This window comes from Mobula hypostoma, chromosome 3 (genome assembly GCF_963921235.1).
Source record: "Mobula hypostoma chromosome 3, sMobHyp1.1, whole genome shotgun sequence".
NCBI lineage: Eukaryota > Metazoa > Chordata > Chondrichthyes > Myliobatiformes > Myliobatidae > Mobula > Mobula hypostoma.
In genome coordinates, this window is record NC_086099.1 from 59,299,673 (window position 1) to 59,316,909 (window position 17,237).

The window sequence follows — 17,237 nt, forward strand, 5'->3', positions numbered from 1 at the left end:
ACCATTGGTGCTGTTTTAGAAATTCAAAGGTATATTTTTTCTTAAAAAATTGAGCCAAAATTATCTCAGTTTTTTTCAAGGATCCTAGTTATTGCTGTCTTAAAAACCTTGTGGAATAACAAAACTATTTTTAAGGAATTAAAATGAGCTTTGGCTTCATAATTTTAATTCTTTAGAAAAATCTCTTGAACGAAGTGAAAGACATACAGGTATGTCATTGTGTGTTGTATTAGCTTATGAAGCAATCAATACTGTCTGCCAGTAATTGATTCCAAACCTACTGGCACAAATCTTTCATACAAGTTGTAACTTTTCTGCATAGATCATTACCCCCTGCCTGTTCTGCTTTGTCCCACATTATGTCTGCTTAGCTTCCTTTGAGAATGTAATGTTGTAATGGTTGGTGAGATGATCATTGTTCCTCATGTGCCACTGTTCATGTCCTCTCAGTCCTCTGTCCTGCATCCTCTGCTGCAGCTTGTCCCTGAGCTTCATCTGAGAAGAATGAAGAAAGGCAGAGGTGATGTACGTAACTCTTCAGTAATCCTGCCAAAATTGTCATATCACAATTAACATTTCCGTGTTGCCACAAGATCAGAAAGTACTTTCGGCCTATGTACAGGTTGAGCTGATAATGGATCGCTAAAAAGCATGAAATCCATGTATGCGATATTTTAATTGGACCCTACAATGCTCTTTATAGTTTGCAAGGGATTCAATAAACATGTTTGAAGCTTGATGTTTAAAAACTGCAGAACATACACTAATTTTAAAACTATGACCTCATTAAACATTTGTTCTTTGTCTTTTGCTTAAAATAATTCCCAGGCTATAGCTACACTCCAGGTGTTAAGTGCAGACCAACCCAATCATCTTAAAAATAAATAAGTTGGAGTGAGGAAGGTGTTACTGTGTTCTCCTATAACCTAGTTAGTAAATCAGACTTGGGCTCTTCCTGATTTTCTATATCATTTTAAATAAGTGAAATTGTATAATAAGTTAATAATGCCCAATGTTTCTCACACCTTAGTTAGGAACCTCACACTGAGGTGATATCACAATTATTCAAGTACCTAGAATTGGAGGAAGGGTAGTCTTTTACATTCAACAAGAATTAAATTCTAAATAACTTACTTGCTTATGTGTTCTATAATCCACTAAGATCACTGTAAGATCTAGGAATGTATAGCATTAATATTGTTTTTACTCCATGACTTTGGATATCCTAAAGACGTTTAAACTATCATATAATACATTTGACCTTCTATTACTCTTTCTATTCCAAAAAATGTAGAGACTTTTGAATTTAATGAAGTGTAACAGATCAATTTTACTGGAGAGAGAATTTAAGGCTACTCTGAATTATCAATCCATTCGATTCCCTTGTATATCATATTCTTCTGAAGAAATAGAAAGTGCAGAATAATGCATGAGTAATGGCAAAGCAGAGAAATCCACCATGGAAAACTAAAGGACTAAAGTTAATTTTTTCCAAGTATATTGATGTATTCCCAATAGTAGCACATTGATAACAATGAACTCACTTTAACATTTTTAAACTGCAAGCATTCTAGTTGAAGTAGATATATTTGTTTGAGATAGATTGCAGTCAAACTATTACAGAAATGAAACATCTACAAACCTCAGGAATTCACATTTATAATCTTCCATTATTTTTATGATTGGATACCGAAGATAAACTGCTCATGGATATGAATCCATTTGACTGCTTACAAGACATCAGTGGCATTGAGTTCAGGAGAGTATCTAATTTGGGTCCAAAATTTATAATGGGGATATTGTTATAACCATATCCTCAGAGACCTTGTGTCATTTTTGTTCACATTCAACTGTAAGATGATATAAGTTCAGAAAATGCAGAAAATACTCAGCAGGTTAGTAACATCAATGGAGAGAGAAAGAATCGATGGCTCAAGTTATTGTGTCATCATCAGAACTGCGTAAGGTTAGAAATTAAATAAAATTTCAATATGGAGTGTAAGCAGCAATACATGGAGAAACCAAAAAGGAAGGTTCGTGAAAGGATAAGAAGAGATTGTGTACCACAAGTGTTGTGGAGCCAAGTGAAAACAAATGCATTTCTTTGGGAGAAGTGTAAGTAAGAGACAAATGAAATCTGAAATGCCAGAAAGGCAGAGAGGAGACAAATACATTGCTAGAAATGTTACTAGATTTGATGTTGAGTCCTGAAGGCTGCAAAAAGCAATGTCAGAAGATTAAGTAGTGTTCCTCGACCTTTTGTTGAGTTTCAGTGCAGTGGTTGAGGAGACCAGGATGTTGACATCAAAGTGTCAGGTGACTGAAAGAACAGGGCCAAACCTTGCGAATCAAAGAGGGTTGTCCTGCAAAGCAGTTGCTCAATCTGCATTTGATTTGCCCAGAATTAAAGAAGGCACTTGGCGAGCACTGAATGTGGTACTTTTAATTGGAAGAAGTGTTAGGAAATTACTCCCTCATGTGCAATAGCTGATGGTGTCCTTGAACAAAAGGAAGAGATGAGGTACAGTTCTTCCACAACTCATCATTAAATTCAACTGTTTCATTCCAGCTAATATTGAATCTCACTTTTCCATCGTTTGTTTTACTTCAATCCTCTCCTATTTATGCCTGTTCAATACATAATATAGTATTACCCATCCTATTTCAGCTGGATCTACCACCACTTGGTGTTTTTCTCCCCTAGTCTTTGCCCTATCAATATCTTCCCTTTTGTGCTCCCTATTCCTCCTCCACACTTAAAGCTTTTGTCACTTCTGACTTCTCTGGTACAATGAAAGGTCATCAGTCGAAATGTTAACTCTCTCCATAAGTGCTACCCGATTACTAAATACTTCCAGCGTTTCCTGTTTTTACTTGAGAAACACATCATGGACAAAAGAAGTCTAGTCATCACAGGTGTCAATTTTCCCCGTTCCATTAGAAGAGTTCTCTTCATTACCATTGCTGTGTTGAGGCAGTCTTACATCACTTAGTAAAGTAAAGCAGTGGTCCCCAACCACCGGGCCACAGACCGCTACCGGGCCACAAAGCATGTGCTACCGGGCCGCGAGGAAACGATATGAGTCAGCTGCACCTTTCCTCATTCCCTGTCACGCACTGTTGAACTTGAACATAGGGTCGCCAACTGTCCCGTATTTGCCGGAACGTCCCGTATCTTGGACTAAATTGGTTGTTCCATACGGGACTGCTCTTGTCCTGTATTTCCCCCGCTAAAGTAGAGCATTCCTATGAAACCTTTCGTGCCGGAATGGCGTGAAGCGAAGAAACAATTACCATTAATTTATATGGGAAAAATTATTGAGCGTTACCAGACCCAAAAATAACCTGCCAAATCATACTAAATAACACATAAAACCAAAAATAAATAACACTAACATATTGTAAAAGCAGGAATGATATGATAAATACACAGCCTATATAAAGTAGAAATAATGTATGTACAGTATAGTCGAGAAGATGAAGGCAAAACCGATTTGTAGGGGGAAAAATCGGCACGTACACACATGCGCACACAGGTGCCCGCGCAAGGCTTCATGGTCATGGTAGTCTTTCCTGGCGTGAAGTGTCCTGGGATTTGACTGCTACTTTTGTCCCTTATTTGGGAGTGAGAAAGTTGGCAACCCTAACTGTAAAAGACATGTTGAGGTGAGTTTACCCCCACTTGAACATACCCCACCCCCCACCCCGGTCGGCTGGTCTGCAAGAATATTGTCAATATTAAACCGGTCCGCGGTGCAAAAAAGGCTGGGGACCCCTGAAGTAAGGGAATGATAATAATAAAGTTGTATCATTTTAATTATTGCAAATATATAACAAAGGAGATGTGGAAAAATCATTTTGTACTTTATGTGGATTAATAATACTTTTGTTTGTTTTCACTTTAGGATGAATATCAAGGACTGGGTTTAATACCAAGCAGAGGTTATTTTCTGTTTCGGGTATGCATCAAAATTGGAAACTTATACTTGATAATAGTTATCAACATCAAGAATCCCAATGCAATAGGTTCAGTGCTCCCAGTGGAGCTGCAAACAGAGTACAAGGAACTTGTGACTTACTTGAGCTATCAATGTGGAAGCAAATTGAGGATGGAGTATGGAGTAATGGAGGCCAAGTAATCATGTTACATGTGTAGTATATTTTGTGTTGTAATTCTAGTATTGTGGGTCTTATTGATGAGAGGCCTTGGTTAGTAGTGGATTATTTCATACTGTTTTCTTATAGAAAAGAATGATTCTGTCTTCAACCAATGCTTAGTTAAGGAGAAGTAGAGGCACTCTGATATCTGATATTGTCGAACAATTACAATCAGAGCTCTTTTTTTAAATCTCTAGCCACGAAATGGAAGGAGCTCGCCTACTTTTCATTAACAGGTATTTCAATTTTATTATCCAGTTAATTCTGTGACAGAGATCATGCCTCAATTTATTTGGCATAGTTGTTTAATAATGACATTAATCAGGTCGTTATTTTCAAATCATTTTGCTGCACAAGTCATTGGTTAATTTTCAGATGTGCATTTAATTACAGTTATTCAGAAGTGTGTTTAATTACAAAAATAAAATACTGGAAGTCTGACAGAAAATGTTGGAAATATTCAGTGGTTCATATGGCATCAATGGAGTCAAAATCAAAGTTAACATTTCAGTTTAATAAACTTTCATTGCAACGGTGCAAAGAAATGTCCTGGTTTTAAAATTGATTTAAAAACATGGTAGGGTTGAAGAGAACAAAAAGAGTGACTGAAGTTTAGAAGTGGTGATGGAGTCAGCTGAAAGATGATAGTATATGCCTGTGAATGATTAAAAGGAAAAAAAAAATGTCTGGTGAAAGTGTATGTAGGAAGAGATCAATTAATTCTGAAGCTCCCATAAGAAGAAAGGAAAAACCTGCTGGAAAAATGAGATACACAGTTGGAATTGCAGTTCATCTGGAATAGTTGAACTTATTCTTGAGACCAGTATAGAAGGCAGTAATGTAAGCTGTTCCTAGAGCCTGCATTGGGATTTATTGGGATAAGTATGAGTCCAAAGACAGAGCTCAGAGCTGAAGTTGGATGGAGGTTAAAGTAAAAAGATTAAGTGCTGAAACACTCACCTTTGCCAGTGCAGGTTGAGGGCTTCATCACTATTTGTAAAAATTAAAATGATTGAAAACTACAAAGTCAGGGTCACTCTTGTAAACTAAGTAGAGGTGTTCTAAAAAAACAAACTGTCAATCTGCATATGGTATCTTCAGTTTTGAGGAGATCATACTGTGAGTACTGATATGTTGAATACATCATAAGTTCTGGAGGATATATTGATGAGTGAATATTTACAAAGAATTAACTACCATTTAACCGAAGAAATATGTTTTGATTGGCATTATACAGTGGTGCTAGAAAGTTTGTGAACCCTGTAGAATTTTCTCTAATTCTGCTTAAATATGACCTAAAATGTGATCTGATCTTCACACAAGTCCTAAAACTAGATAAAGAGAACCTGGTGAAATAAGTAACACAAAAAAACATTATACTTGTTTATTTATTGAGAAAAATGATCCAATATTACATATATTTGTTGGAAAAGTATGTGAACCTTTGTTTTCAGTAACTGGTGTGACCCCCCCCCTCCCCCCGCCCCCAATGCAGCAATAACTTTAACCAAACGTTTCCGCTAACTGTTGATCAGTCCTGCACATCGGCTTGGCAGAATTTTAGACTATTCCTCCTTATAAAACTGCTTGAACTCTGGGATGTTGGTGGGCTTTCTTGCGTGAATTGCTTGCTTCAGGTCCTTCCACAACAGTTCTATAGGGTTACGATCATGACTTCGACTCGGCCATTCCAAAACACAAATGTTTTTCTCTTTAAACCATTTTGTTGTTGATTTACTCTTGTCTTTTGGATCATTGTCTTGTTGCATTATCCAACTTCTATTAAGCTTCAGGTGATAGACTGCTACCTTGATATTCTCCAGTAAAATGGCTTGATAAAATTTTGAATTCATAGTTCCCTCGACGATTGCAGCTGTCCGGGCCCTGAGGCAGCAAAGCAGCTCCAAACCATGATGCTCCTTCCACCAAGCTTCACGTTTGGGATGTGGTTTTGGTGATGGTGTGCAGTAGTGCCCTCTTTTGTTGAAACATTGCAATGTGCATTTCTGCCAAAAATTTCAACTTTTGTCTCATCTGTCCACAGAACATTGTCCTATAAGTGTTGTAGCACATCCAGGAGGTTTTTTGCAAACTTGAGACATGCAGCAATTTTTTGGGGGGGAGCAGTGGTTTCTTCCATGGTGTTCTACCATGAACACCATTCTTGTTCAGTGTTTTCTTATAGTGGACACATGAACAGAGACTTTAGCAAGTTCTAGAGGTTTCTGCAGGTCTTTTGCTCTTACCCCTGGGTTCTGTTTCACCTTCTTCAGCACTGCATGTTATGCTCTTGATGTAATCAGTGTAGGATACTCCGTCCTAGGGAGCATAACAACAGTACTGAGTTTCTTCCAGTTGTAGACAATTTCTCCGACTATAGACTGATGAACACTCCAGTCTTTAGAATTGCTTTTGTAGCCTTTTCCAGATTCATGCATCTGTGCAGATCTTCTCCTGAGGTCCTATGAAATCTACTTTGATCGAGGCATGGTGCACATAAACAGATTTTTTTTTGAAAAAGAACAGGCTCTGTCAGTAACCTGACTTTGTGTGTCCTTTTTATAGAGAAGGGCACCTCTACAACTCACACCTCCAATCTTATTTCATTAATTGGAATACCTAACTCCAAATAACTTTTATAGAAGGCATTACGCCAGAGGTTCACATACTTTATTTTTCCAACAAATACATGTAATATCGGATCACTTTCTCAATAAATAATTAAAGGAACAAGTACAATGTTTTGTGTTATTTATTTAATTGTGTTCTCTTTATCTAGTTTTGGGACTTGTGTGAAGATCTGATCACATTTTAGGTCATGTTTATGCAGAAACAGAAAATTCTACAGGGTCCATGAACTTTCTAGCACAACTGTACGTCCTTATTACATTGAATGGATATTTTTCTTTTAGCTCCTTGTTTCCATGCCAGTTATCGTACATTTTTCTATTGTAATTGATTCTGCCATATAATAGATTGGAGTTGTAAAATAATTACATTGTAGCATTTAAAATATGTTTCTGTCTGTTACTTTTTCATGCAATCTTTAAACTTGGAGATATTGGTTATTTACAGTATATAATAATGTTCAGGTGATTTATTTTATACTCTGGTTAAGATTTGAGCAACAGGATCACAGTTATTTTGCATCTTCCGATTTGTAGTTTCACTGGTAACTAACAGTTTGACTTGGTTTAGACTCTTTATTGGGTTTCTGTCCAGTATTACGTGCTTTTGTCCATTTCAGAATGGAGTTACATTAGAGATTTCAAGGTTAATTTGTGGATCCAAAAAGTGGCTATATACAGTTGAAACAGCAGAGTAATTAAGATTATGATGTGGATTTTAAGGACCTTTTTAGTGTGAGGATGAGGTTTTATGTTGGTTGTAAAGTATCAAAGCTTCTTTAATGGTTGAGGATAGGTTCGAGGACAAGGAGATGGAATTAGAGGGATGTTAATTTAGTCTCTGGGGTACACACTTTGAGAGTCCAAGGTTCAAAGTTCAAAGTAAATTTATTATCAAACTACATGCTGTTTATGTCACCATATACAACCTGAGAATCCTTTTCTTGCAGGCATGCTCAGTAAATCCAAGCACCATAATATAATCAATGAACACGGCAGATAAACAACCAGTGTGCAAAAGACAACGAACTGTGCAAATACAAAAGATAAACAGACAAATAAATAATCGATAAATAGTGAGAACATGAGATCAAGAGTCCTTGAAAGTGAGTCCACTGGTTGTGGGAACAGTTCAGTGATGGACAAGTGAAGTTGAATAAAGTTAACCCAACTGATTCAAGAGCCTGTTGGTTGAGGGGTGACTGTTCCTGAACCTGGTGGTGTGAGTTCTGAGACTCCTGTATTTTCTCTTTGATGGCAGCAGCAAGAAGAGAGAATCACTTGAGTAGGAGGTCCCTGATGATGGATGCTGCTTTTCTGTGACAGTGCTCTGTGTAGATATGTCCAATGGAAGGGAGGGCTTTAACCATGATGGACTGGGCCATGTCCACTACTTTTTGTAGGATCTATTTGTTAGTCCATTTAAGGATTAGGATTTAGTGTTTGGAGTCAGGTGTCATGGTTAGATTTAGCTACCGGGGCTAAGAGTCTGGGAGAAGATTTTCATCAGAGTTCGTAATATTAGGTTTTTGTTTTAAGGTATTGGCATTGATTTATTATTGTCACACATACCAAGATACACTGAGAAGTTTCTATTGCCTACTGTTTGTGCAGATCAAATCATTCATTGTTTATTAAGGCAGAATAAAGTAAAACAATAAGGATGATAGTTTTAAAATTATGAATGGACAGGATTATTCTGCTTCATTAATAAGAAATGATTCAAAAATTTCTTGACTACTTTATTTTGGAATTGTGATTTTCAAATGATGGAAAATACTCAGAATTAATATTTTGGCATTTCAGCTTACTTTGCTGTGGAAATTTCCCAGGGGTGTGTACCACATCTACTTACAGCTATTTCATTTTGCAGGAACGTGAACGTCTATAGGAATGGTTGATGCAGATGCTGAAAATGAGTTATGTTATCAATATTTTTAAAACGTCTATTATATGCATGATAACTTTAACTACATGATTACTGGTTGTTATTTTCATAATGAATTCACCTCTAAAGATAAACATGAAATGTATCAAATGTGAAGTTGTGTTTATCAACAGATAGTGTGTAAATACCACTTTAAGGCTGATGTAATGCAATGCATGTTACTGAATTTTCTTTTCACATTCTCTGTTTGTGATGGCATCAGCAAATGTATGAGTTAAAATAAAATTCATAGTTAAGATTTTCTGTTTGCTTCTGTTTTAGAACATACACTCTTTTAAAAGTATTTCCAGTTTGTGTAGTAATCCAATCACGAACAAGAGAAAATCTGCAGATGCTGTAAATCCAAGCAACACACACAAAATGCTGGAGAAACTCAGCAGGTCAGGCAGCTACTATGAAAAAGAGTACAGTCGACGTTTTGGGCCGAGATTCTTCAGCAGGACTGGAGAAGAAGAGATGAGAATTCAGAGTTAGAAGGTGGGGGAGGGGAGGGATAAACACAAGGTGAGAGGTGAAATGGGGAGGTGTGGGGGAGGGGTGAAGTAAAGACCTGGGATGTTGATTGGTGAAAGAGATACTGGGCTGGAAAAGGGAGATATCTACTAGGAGAGTACAGAAAGCCATGGAAGGTAGAAGGAGGGGGAGGAGGACCAGAGGGAGGCAATGAGCAGGCAAGGAAATGGGGAGAGAGAGGGTAAAGGGGATGGGCAATGGTGAAGGGGGAGAGCCTTTATCGGAGGTTTGAGGAATCGATGTTCATGCCATCAGGTTGGAGGCTACCCAGATGGAATATAAGGTGTTACTCCTCCAACCTGAATGTGGCCTCATCGTAACAGTAGAGGAGGCCATGGATGGACATGCAGGAATAGGAAAGGGAAGTTGAATGAAAATGGGTAGGTAGTGGGAGATCCTGCTTTTTATGGCGGATGGAGTGTAGGTGCTCGGCGAAGCGGTCAGCCACCTCCGTGATCTTTCTCATTGGGGGCAGGCTTTCTGCCAGGCTGGCTAATGCACCATATTGGAATATGCACACTCATCAACTTTCATCTGTAGGTGGTCTCGTCAAAGTCCTCACCTGAGCCCTCTGCAGTACATCTCCTGTATGACCTTAGCCTCAGGGGTGCAGGCTCCTTTACTACTCTTTCCCACAGTCATGCCAATCATAGTAACTCACCTTGTACGTATAATCCTGCCTCTAAACCCCAAGAGGCGCTCTGCTCTCTGCTGGCTGCTACAAATAATTGGATGATTTTACCTTCAGTCTTTTTTCCCCATTCTTCTTTCTCCTGTTAGGGTGAAAGTCTGTGGCTGAATAAGAGCTGCACAGTAGAGGGGTAGGATTTTGATGAGGTTAGGGTGAATGTTAAGAGTCGCTTGCTAACACTGCAAGTAGCCTGTGCATCAGAAGGGTGGGAATGTATTTGGATGCAAAAAGATTAGCATGAAGAATTTGACTTATTTGGTAGTCTAAAAGCTGGTCCCTGGTCACTGGTATTTGAACGGCCAGTACAGTTGCAGCAAGTTCTCTGTTGTCCAAGGAGCAATGTTAAGCGGTTACACTAATTCCCCAGATGTTAGATGCAATTGGTGTCAGTTGTGTGCTGGTTTATCCTGCAAGAAAATGGAAGTTTTAAATAAGTATTGCACAATTTACTTGGGCTAGCTGATTAACAATGCAAGAAAGCTATACATATGCAGCTAAATCTAACCATGACATCTGACTCCAAACACCAAATCCTAATCCTTAAGTGAACTAACAAATAGATCCTACAAAAAAGTAGTGAACATGGCCCAGTCCATCATGGTTAAAGCCCTCCCTTCCATTGGACACATCTACACAGAGCACTGTCACAGAAAAGCAGCATCTGTCATCAGGGACCCCCTACTCAAGTGATGCTGACAGTTCAGTTTGTATTGTAGATTTCCATCAGCTGCAGGCTTTTTGCTTTTTTCTTCACAATGATTCCTAGGATGGACCTAGGAGTGGGGGAAGATCCTTCTCTGCTCTGTGAGGCTTTTGTTGGGACCCTGTTATTGGATCCTGATCTGCAAACCTGAGAAAGAAGCCATTGGGTGAGACTTTGTCCACTAAGGAGATCATGGCACCTTTGGTAGTGCCTGCAGGCAATTGTGACAGCTCACTTTTGTCAACCACAGAGACTAAAATTACTTTTTTTTGCTAAAAAAAAAGCTATTTTGTGGAATCATGGTAACATCAGTATTTGTGGTCATGGTGGGGCCCAAAACTGGTGCTGATTGATAGAATTGCTGGAGGATGATGAGGATATGAGTTGTATTGAGCAGTGGGAAATGTTCCTGATGCAGTTGGTAGAACATAAATTTGAAGATATGTTCATTGACCATACCTTGATCAGATGTGTAAAGTGGCTAAATGTCTTGAACATGATATTCCAAATTTCTGGGCCTTGGTTCCTTGATATGACTCCAAAAGCTGTCTCTTCCTGAAGCCATCTTAAGTGTTGGCTTCACAATCACTTCACTGATGCTGCCACGAAGCATGTCACCATTAAGCACAGCAAACTAGCACCAACTAGTATAAGAAGTAAAAAAAAACACAATTCAAAATGCACCCATGATGTGATAAGTCAATCAACAAGTCTGTTATCACAGGTTCGACTTTAAATCTTCACACTGAGGTAGTTGCAGTTTGGTATAAACACAAGAGATTCTGCAGATCATGGAACTCAAGAGCAACACACACAAAATGCTGGAGGAACTCAGCAGGTCGGGCAGCATCCATGGAAACGAACAGGCAACGTCTCGGCCCGAAACGTTGACTGTTCGTTTCCACGGATGCTGCCCAACCTGCTGAGTTCCTCCAGCGTTTTGTGCGTGTTGCTTTGACCCCAGCATCTGCAGAATATTTTGTGTTTATCTCAATCTTTATAAGTTTTGATGTTACAGTATCCACTTGTGTATAATGTCCACAGCATATAGTGTTCATGCCAAACATTGAACAATAAGCAATGGGAATCCATGAAAATCCAGAAGAAAGAAAAATGTTTTCAGGGGAATGTTCAAGGAACATGGACGAATACATTATCTCTTTTAAGGAACAGGTATGATCTCAGTGAACAATGCCTCCTCCTGTATTGCAAGTTAAGACGATAAAGTCTAGGAGCAAAATTCGGCCGTTTGACCCATTGAGTCTGCTTCACCATTTCATCATGGCTGATCCAATTTTCCCCTCAGCCCCAATTTCCTCGCTTCTCCCTGTATCCCTTCATGCCATGACCAATCAAGAATCAATCAACCTCTGCCTTAAATATACATAAAGACTTGGCCTTCAAATCTGCCTGTGGCAAAGAATTCCACAGATTCACAACTCTCTGGCTAAAGAAGTCCTCCACATCTCCATTCTAAGAGGATATCCCTCTATTCTGAGGTTATGTCCTCTGGTCTTTGTTCACTGGTTTCTGGTAGATTACTCATAAGAGGGATTGCTTCATCATAACAGTAGAAACATCACAAACTGCATATGTATAAATTTGAACTTGGATTGTTGTGACTCTGGAGCTCTATGACTGAACCATTGTGTTATTGTGATGTATCTTATTTATTTATAGTTGCTAGGCAGTTAATTGGATATTTTTATTGATGATGACAATTCAGTGGCTCTGCTGAAGTCTAATCATATCAAATATGATTGCCTTCCTGTATTTGGATTTCTTTGTATTTTGAAATGACTTGTATTTTGTTTAAAGATTATTTCTGAATCTAGCAAAAAGATATCAGGCTTAAGCCAAATAATTTAACTCAAATAATTTTCCACTGTGCATGAATATTTCGGGAGGAAAAAATTCAAAGGAACTATGCAGGTAATAAAACTTTTTACATTATTTTTAAGTCATATGAGAAGCACTGAACAGAAGTTTGGAAAGCACTACTATTATTTGATCTCTTCCATCAGAATCTCTTCATACAGGCAGGCTAGAAACATCCTTTTTTGTTATACATTATAAATTGAAATATTTGAGTCCACAGCCTGAGAGGAGGCTGAGTGCAACATTGAATAGACAATTGAGAAATATCAGATGGATGTTAAGGAAATATTGATTCCACAAAATAGCTTTTTTTTGAGTAAAAAGAGATAATTTTAGTCTCTGTGGTTGACAAAAGTGAGCTGTCACAATTGCCTGCAGGCACTACCAAAGGTGCCACAATCTCCTGAGTGGACAAAGTCTCACCCAGTGGCTTCTTTCTTAGGTTTGCAGATCAGGATCCAATAACAGGGTCCCAAATAAAGGCTCACAGAGCAGAGAAGGATCTTCCCCCCTCCTAGGTCCATCCTAGGAATCATTGTGAAGAAAAAAGCAAAAAGCCTGCAGTTGATGGAAATCTGCAATGCAAACTGAACTGTCAGCATTTTCTAATTTTACTTTATGCTTTTATATGAAGTCATTGTGTGCAGAGGCACAGTAATAGGCATTTATCCTTTATCTGACTTCTTCATTGGCACAGAGGAAGGATATATGTTCTAGGTTGTAAAAAAAAGTTTGGATTCCCATTGTGTCTTACTCAAGATCAGAAATATTATGATCCAGCAATAAATTGGACAATATAAGTCTGCTGTGCATTAGTCACTTTATGGCTTGTAGGATGAGCCATGCATCATAAGAGGCAAATACCTCTGTAAATAGCAATATATTGCTATATTGAATTATTCAGATTTCTTGCACAAAACTTATATTGTCCAATTTATTGCTGGATCATAATATTTCTGATCTTGAGTGAGAGAAAACACTGTTTTCTCCATGACTGATAAAGCATAATGATGGCTTGATCATGGACACAGAATGTTGGAGGAACTCATCCTCGGGCAACAGCTATGGAGAAAATAAACCATCCATATTTGGGGCCGAGACCCTTCATTGGAACTGGAACAGAAGTGGGTTGAAGCCAGAACAAGAAGGTGGGTGAGTTTGAGGGGGAGGAGTACAAAATGGCAGAGAATAGCTGAGACCAGGTGAGGAGGAAGGTGGGTGTTTATTCCCTTCCACAGATGCTGCCTGACATACTGAGATTCTCCAGCATCGTGTGTGTGTGCGTGCATGTGCGTGTTGCTCAAGATTTCCAACATCTCTTCTGTTTGTTAATTAGTTTGGCACAGCATTGTGGACCAAAGGGCCTTTCTTGTGTTGTACTGTTTTATGTTCTAGGTGGTTGTCCATTTAAGGCAGAATTGAGATTATTTTCTCTCAGAAGACTGAGTCTTTGGAATTCTCTTACTCAAAGAATAAAGGAAGCAGAGTTTGCATATCTTTACAACAATTGTAGAAAGGTAATTGTTAAACAAGGAGTGGAGTATTACCAAGTTCGATGGGAATGTGGAGCTGAGGTTACACTCAGATCACCTGTGATCTTATTAAATGACCGAACGGGTTGTAGGGCATGATTGGTCCACTCTTGCTCATATTTCACGCTTGTTTTTATGTCGTTTATGAATGGACTTTCTACGTCCACTTTGTCCAAAGATGTAAACTTATTGCCTGGGCAATGGTTGCTAATTCGAAACAGAAATCAGAATTTTCCTTCCCCATAGGATCCCAATGAAGATACTGAATGGAATGATGTCCTGCGAAGTTTTGGCATTATCCCTCCAAAAGAGCAGCCAAGGGATGAAGTTGAAGAAATGGTTTTACGTTTACAGGAGGAAGCAAAAGGTCAAGGTTTACTTTTACCTAACTGAGCATTTAAAGCGACCTAATGATTAGAATTGTGACAAGGGAGAAGCCTCTATTGTGTGCAGTAAAACCACTGATAAAACTTATTGTAATACATTCTTTAAACAAAATGGAACACTAATTACATCTCAAGTGAAGCTTTTCTAGAAAGTGTCATAATGAGGGGAGGGAACGTCGACTCAGACCATGAGAGGCCTGCGTCATGCCTTACAAGGCGCAGATTGGAAGTCTGTGTGGGGCGCCACTCCTCGCACAGACTAGAGCAATGTGTGATTAAGTGCCTTGCTCAAGGGCACAAACACGCTGCCACAGCTGAGGCTCAAACTAGCAACCTTGAGATTACTAGACGAACACCTTAACCACTTAGCCACGTGCCCAACTTTTCATAATGAAAAGTATCCATATAAAATGGAATGGTGGAGCATTAAGTAAAATACCCAAAAATAAATAGATCAAATACAATCAATTCCAGAGGCACTTTGAAAATAAATAAGAAGAAGCAGAATCAAATTTATTATCAGTGACATCTGATGTGATGTTTATTATTTTGCAGCAGCAGTACAGTGCAAAGACATAAAAACCGACATATCACAAAAATAAATAAGGGAAACAAAGGAATAATGAGGTAGTGTTCATGGGTTCTTGGACTTTTCAGAAATCTAATAATGGAGGGGAAGAAACTGTTCCTAAATCATTCATTGTGGATATGAATTCATGAAGTGAAGAAAAAATTGAGCTACTTTTAATTATTATTGAAGAACCAAAGCTAGTAGTGAACAAATGAAACCATAGCCACCAATGCTCCATTCAATTTTATCATGTCTGTACAACCTGCCCACATCAAATATCCAGAAATCTTGTGTTTGTGCTAGCCCAAATAAGATAGCAGTAACCATGCAGTCACACAAATAAAACTATATAACATAGGTCAAGTTCCCAGGTCCATGAATGTTATCAGCAATAGCATACCCTCAGCAGAGTACTGACAAATGCAATCTAGCTGTCTTCCACTGAGCAAACACTGGAGGGCAGTATGCATGCTGCGTCACACCTCTTCCAGGCACTGACTCCGACACCTCTCTCCTGAGTGGCTGCAAACAGGCGACACCGCAGCTTGAGGCCTAGTCTGTGCTAAAAATAAAAGTTCTACCAATAAACCAATGAACTGGACTTGCAGCATTTAACATTACCAATGTTTAGCATGGCCTTGCAAACACAAGACAAGTCACTAAGACAATCACTCACTGTGAGACTGCACACTGCCTTCGCATGCCTGTTCTGATGCCTTTCTGCAGGCAGCCACATGGTCAGCACCAAGTTCCAGCTCCTCCACCAATGAGCAACTCGATGATGGGGTAGACCTACAGTACTGGAAGTTCTTAATATCCAGTGGTGTCTTCTGATAGTGAAAAGGCAACAACACCTTTGGTTGTCCCCATAGAGGCCACTGTGTCCGAGTGCACTGCCATCGTACTGGAAGTCCCAATATTAACAGTAATATAAGGAGCAATTGTTATTATTAGAATCGCTTATTCACATATAATGATTTTTGCATAGCAATGCAATAATTAGTAGGCATTAGTATCTATGGAAATGAATAAACAGTTGATGTTTTGGGCCAAGAACTTTCCTCAGGACTGGGAAGGAAGGAAGAAGACACCGGAATGAAAAGGAGAGGGGAGGGGGTAAGAAGAGCTATCTAGAAGATTGGAAGGTGAAGCCAGGTGGGTGGAAAAGGTAAAGGGCTGGAGAGGAACGAATCTGATAGGTGAGGAGAGTCGGCCATGGGAGAAAGTGAAGAGGAAGGGGCACCTTAGGGAGGGGCAGGTGAGGAGAAGAGATGAAAGGCCAGAGTAGCTAAAAGAAGAAGAGGGAATGGGAAGGGAAATTATTTTTTGACGGATATTGATGTACACGTCATCAGGTTGGAGGCTACCCAAACGGAACATGAGGGGTTGCTCCTCTACCCTGAGAATGGCCTCAGTGTGGCAATAGAGGAGGTTATTGACCGACATGTCAGAACTGAATGGTGGATGGAGCGGAGATGCTCGCCAAGGCAGTCCCCCAATTTACTGTATGTTGGGCTTCACCAGTGTAGAGGAGGCCGCATCAAGAGCACCAGATACAGTAGACAACCACAACACATTCGCAGGTGAAGCGTTGTCTCACCTGGAAGCCCTGTCTGGGGCCCTGAACAGAGGTAAGGAAGGAGCTAAATGGGCAGGCGTAGAATTTTGGCCACTTGCAGGGGTATATGCCAGGAGGGACAAATGAACAAGGCAATCATGGAGGGAACGATCCCCATTGAAAGAGGAAAGAGGAGAAGGCAAAGATTTGTGGTAGGGTCCTGTGGAAGATGGCGGAAGCTGCGGAGATTGATGTGTTGAATGCAGAGGTTCATGGGGTGGTAGGTGAGGACAAGAGGAACACTATCCTAATTAAGGCGGTGGGAAGATGGAATGAGCGTGGATGTCCAGGAAATGGAAGAGATGTTGGTAAGGGCAGTGTTGGTAAGGAGGAAGGGAAACCCCACTTCCAGATGAAGGCAAGACTTCATCTCTGAATCTTCTGAGGGTTGTCTACTGTATCTGGTGCTCCTAATGCAGCTTCTTCTACCTTGCTGAAACCTGACATGTATTGGGTGAGCATTTTGATGAGCTCCTCTGCTACATCCACCAAAAATGAAATTTTCTGGTGGACAACCATTTTAATTCCTATCCACATTCCTTTTCTGACATGTCGATCAGTGGCCTCTTCTTTTTGCCAGCGGGTGGAGGGGCAACGCCTCATATTCTGTCT

At 39.4% G+C, this 17,237-nt stretch overlaps 2 protein-coding genes across 3 annotated transcripts in view; both read left to right on the forward strand.

Moving 5' to 3' along the window:
• nmu (neuromedin U) overlaps positions 1 to 8,921 on the forward strand; it is a 48,114-nt gene extending 39,193 nt beyond the window's left edge. For both annotated transcript variants that reach the window (XM_063042122.1, XM_063042123.1), the window contains 4 exons: positions 451 to 525; positions 3,906 to 3,959; positions 4,356 to 4,394; positions 8,659 to 8,921. In XM_063042122.1, the coding sequence (XP_062898192.1) occupies positions 451 to 525; positions 3,906 to 3,959; positions 4,356 to 4,391 (165 nt within the window). In that variant the 3' untranslated portion in view covers positions 4,392 to 4,394; positions 8,659 to 8,921. The remainder of the gene's footprint in view (positions 1 to 450; positions 526 to 3,905; positions 3,960 to 4,355; positions 4,395 to 8,658) is intronic.
• A 2,397-nt stretch (positions 8,922 to 11,318) lies between these two features.
• Positions 11,319 to 17,237, forward strand: part of LOC134343421 (phosducin-like protein 2) — a 30,693-nt gene continuing 24,774 nt past the window's right edge. Inside the window, 4 exon segments of the mRNA XM_063042124.1 lie at positions 11,319 to 11,411; positions 11,414 to 11,478; positions 12,548 to 12,572; positions 14,297 to 14,417. Coding sequence (XP_062898194.1) covers positions 11,319 to 11,411; positions 11,414 to 11,478; positions 12,548 to 12,572; positions 14,297 to 14,417 — 304 coding nt within the window.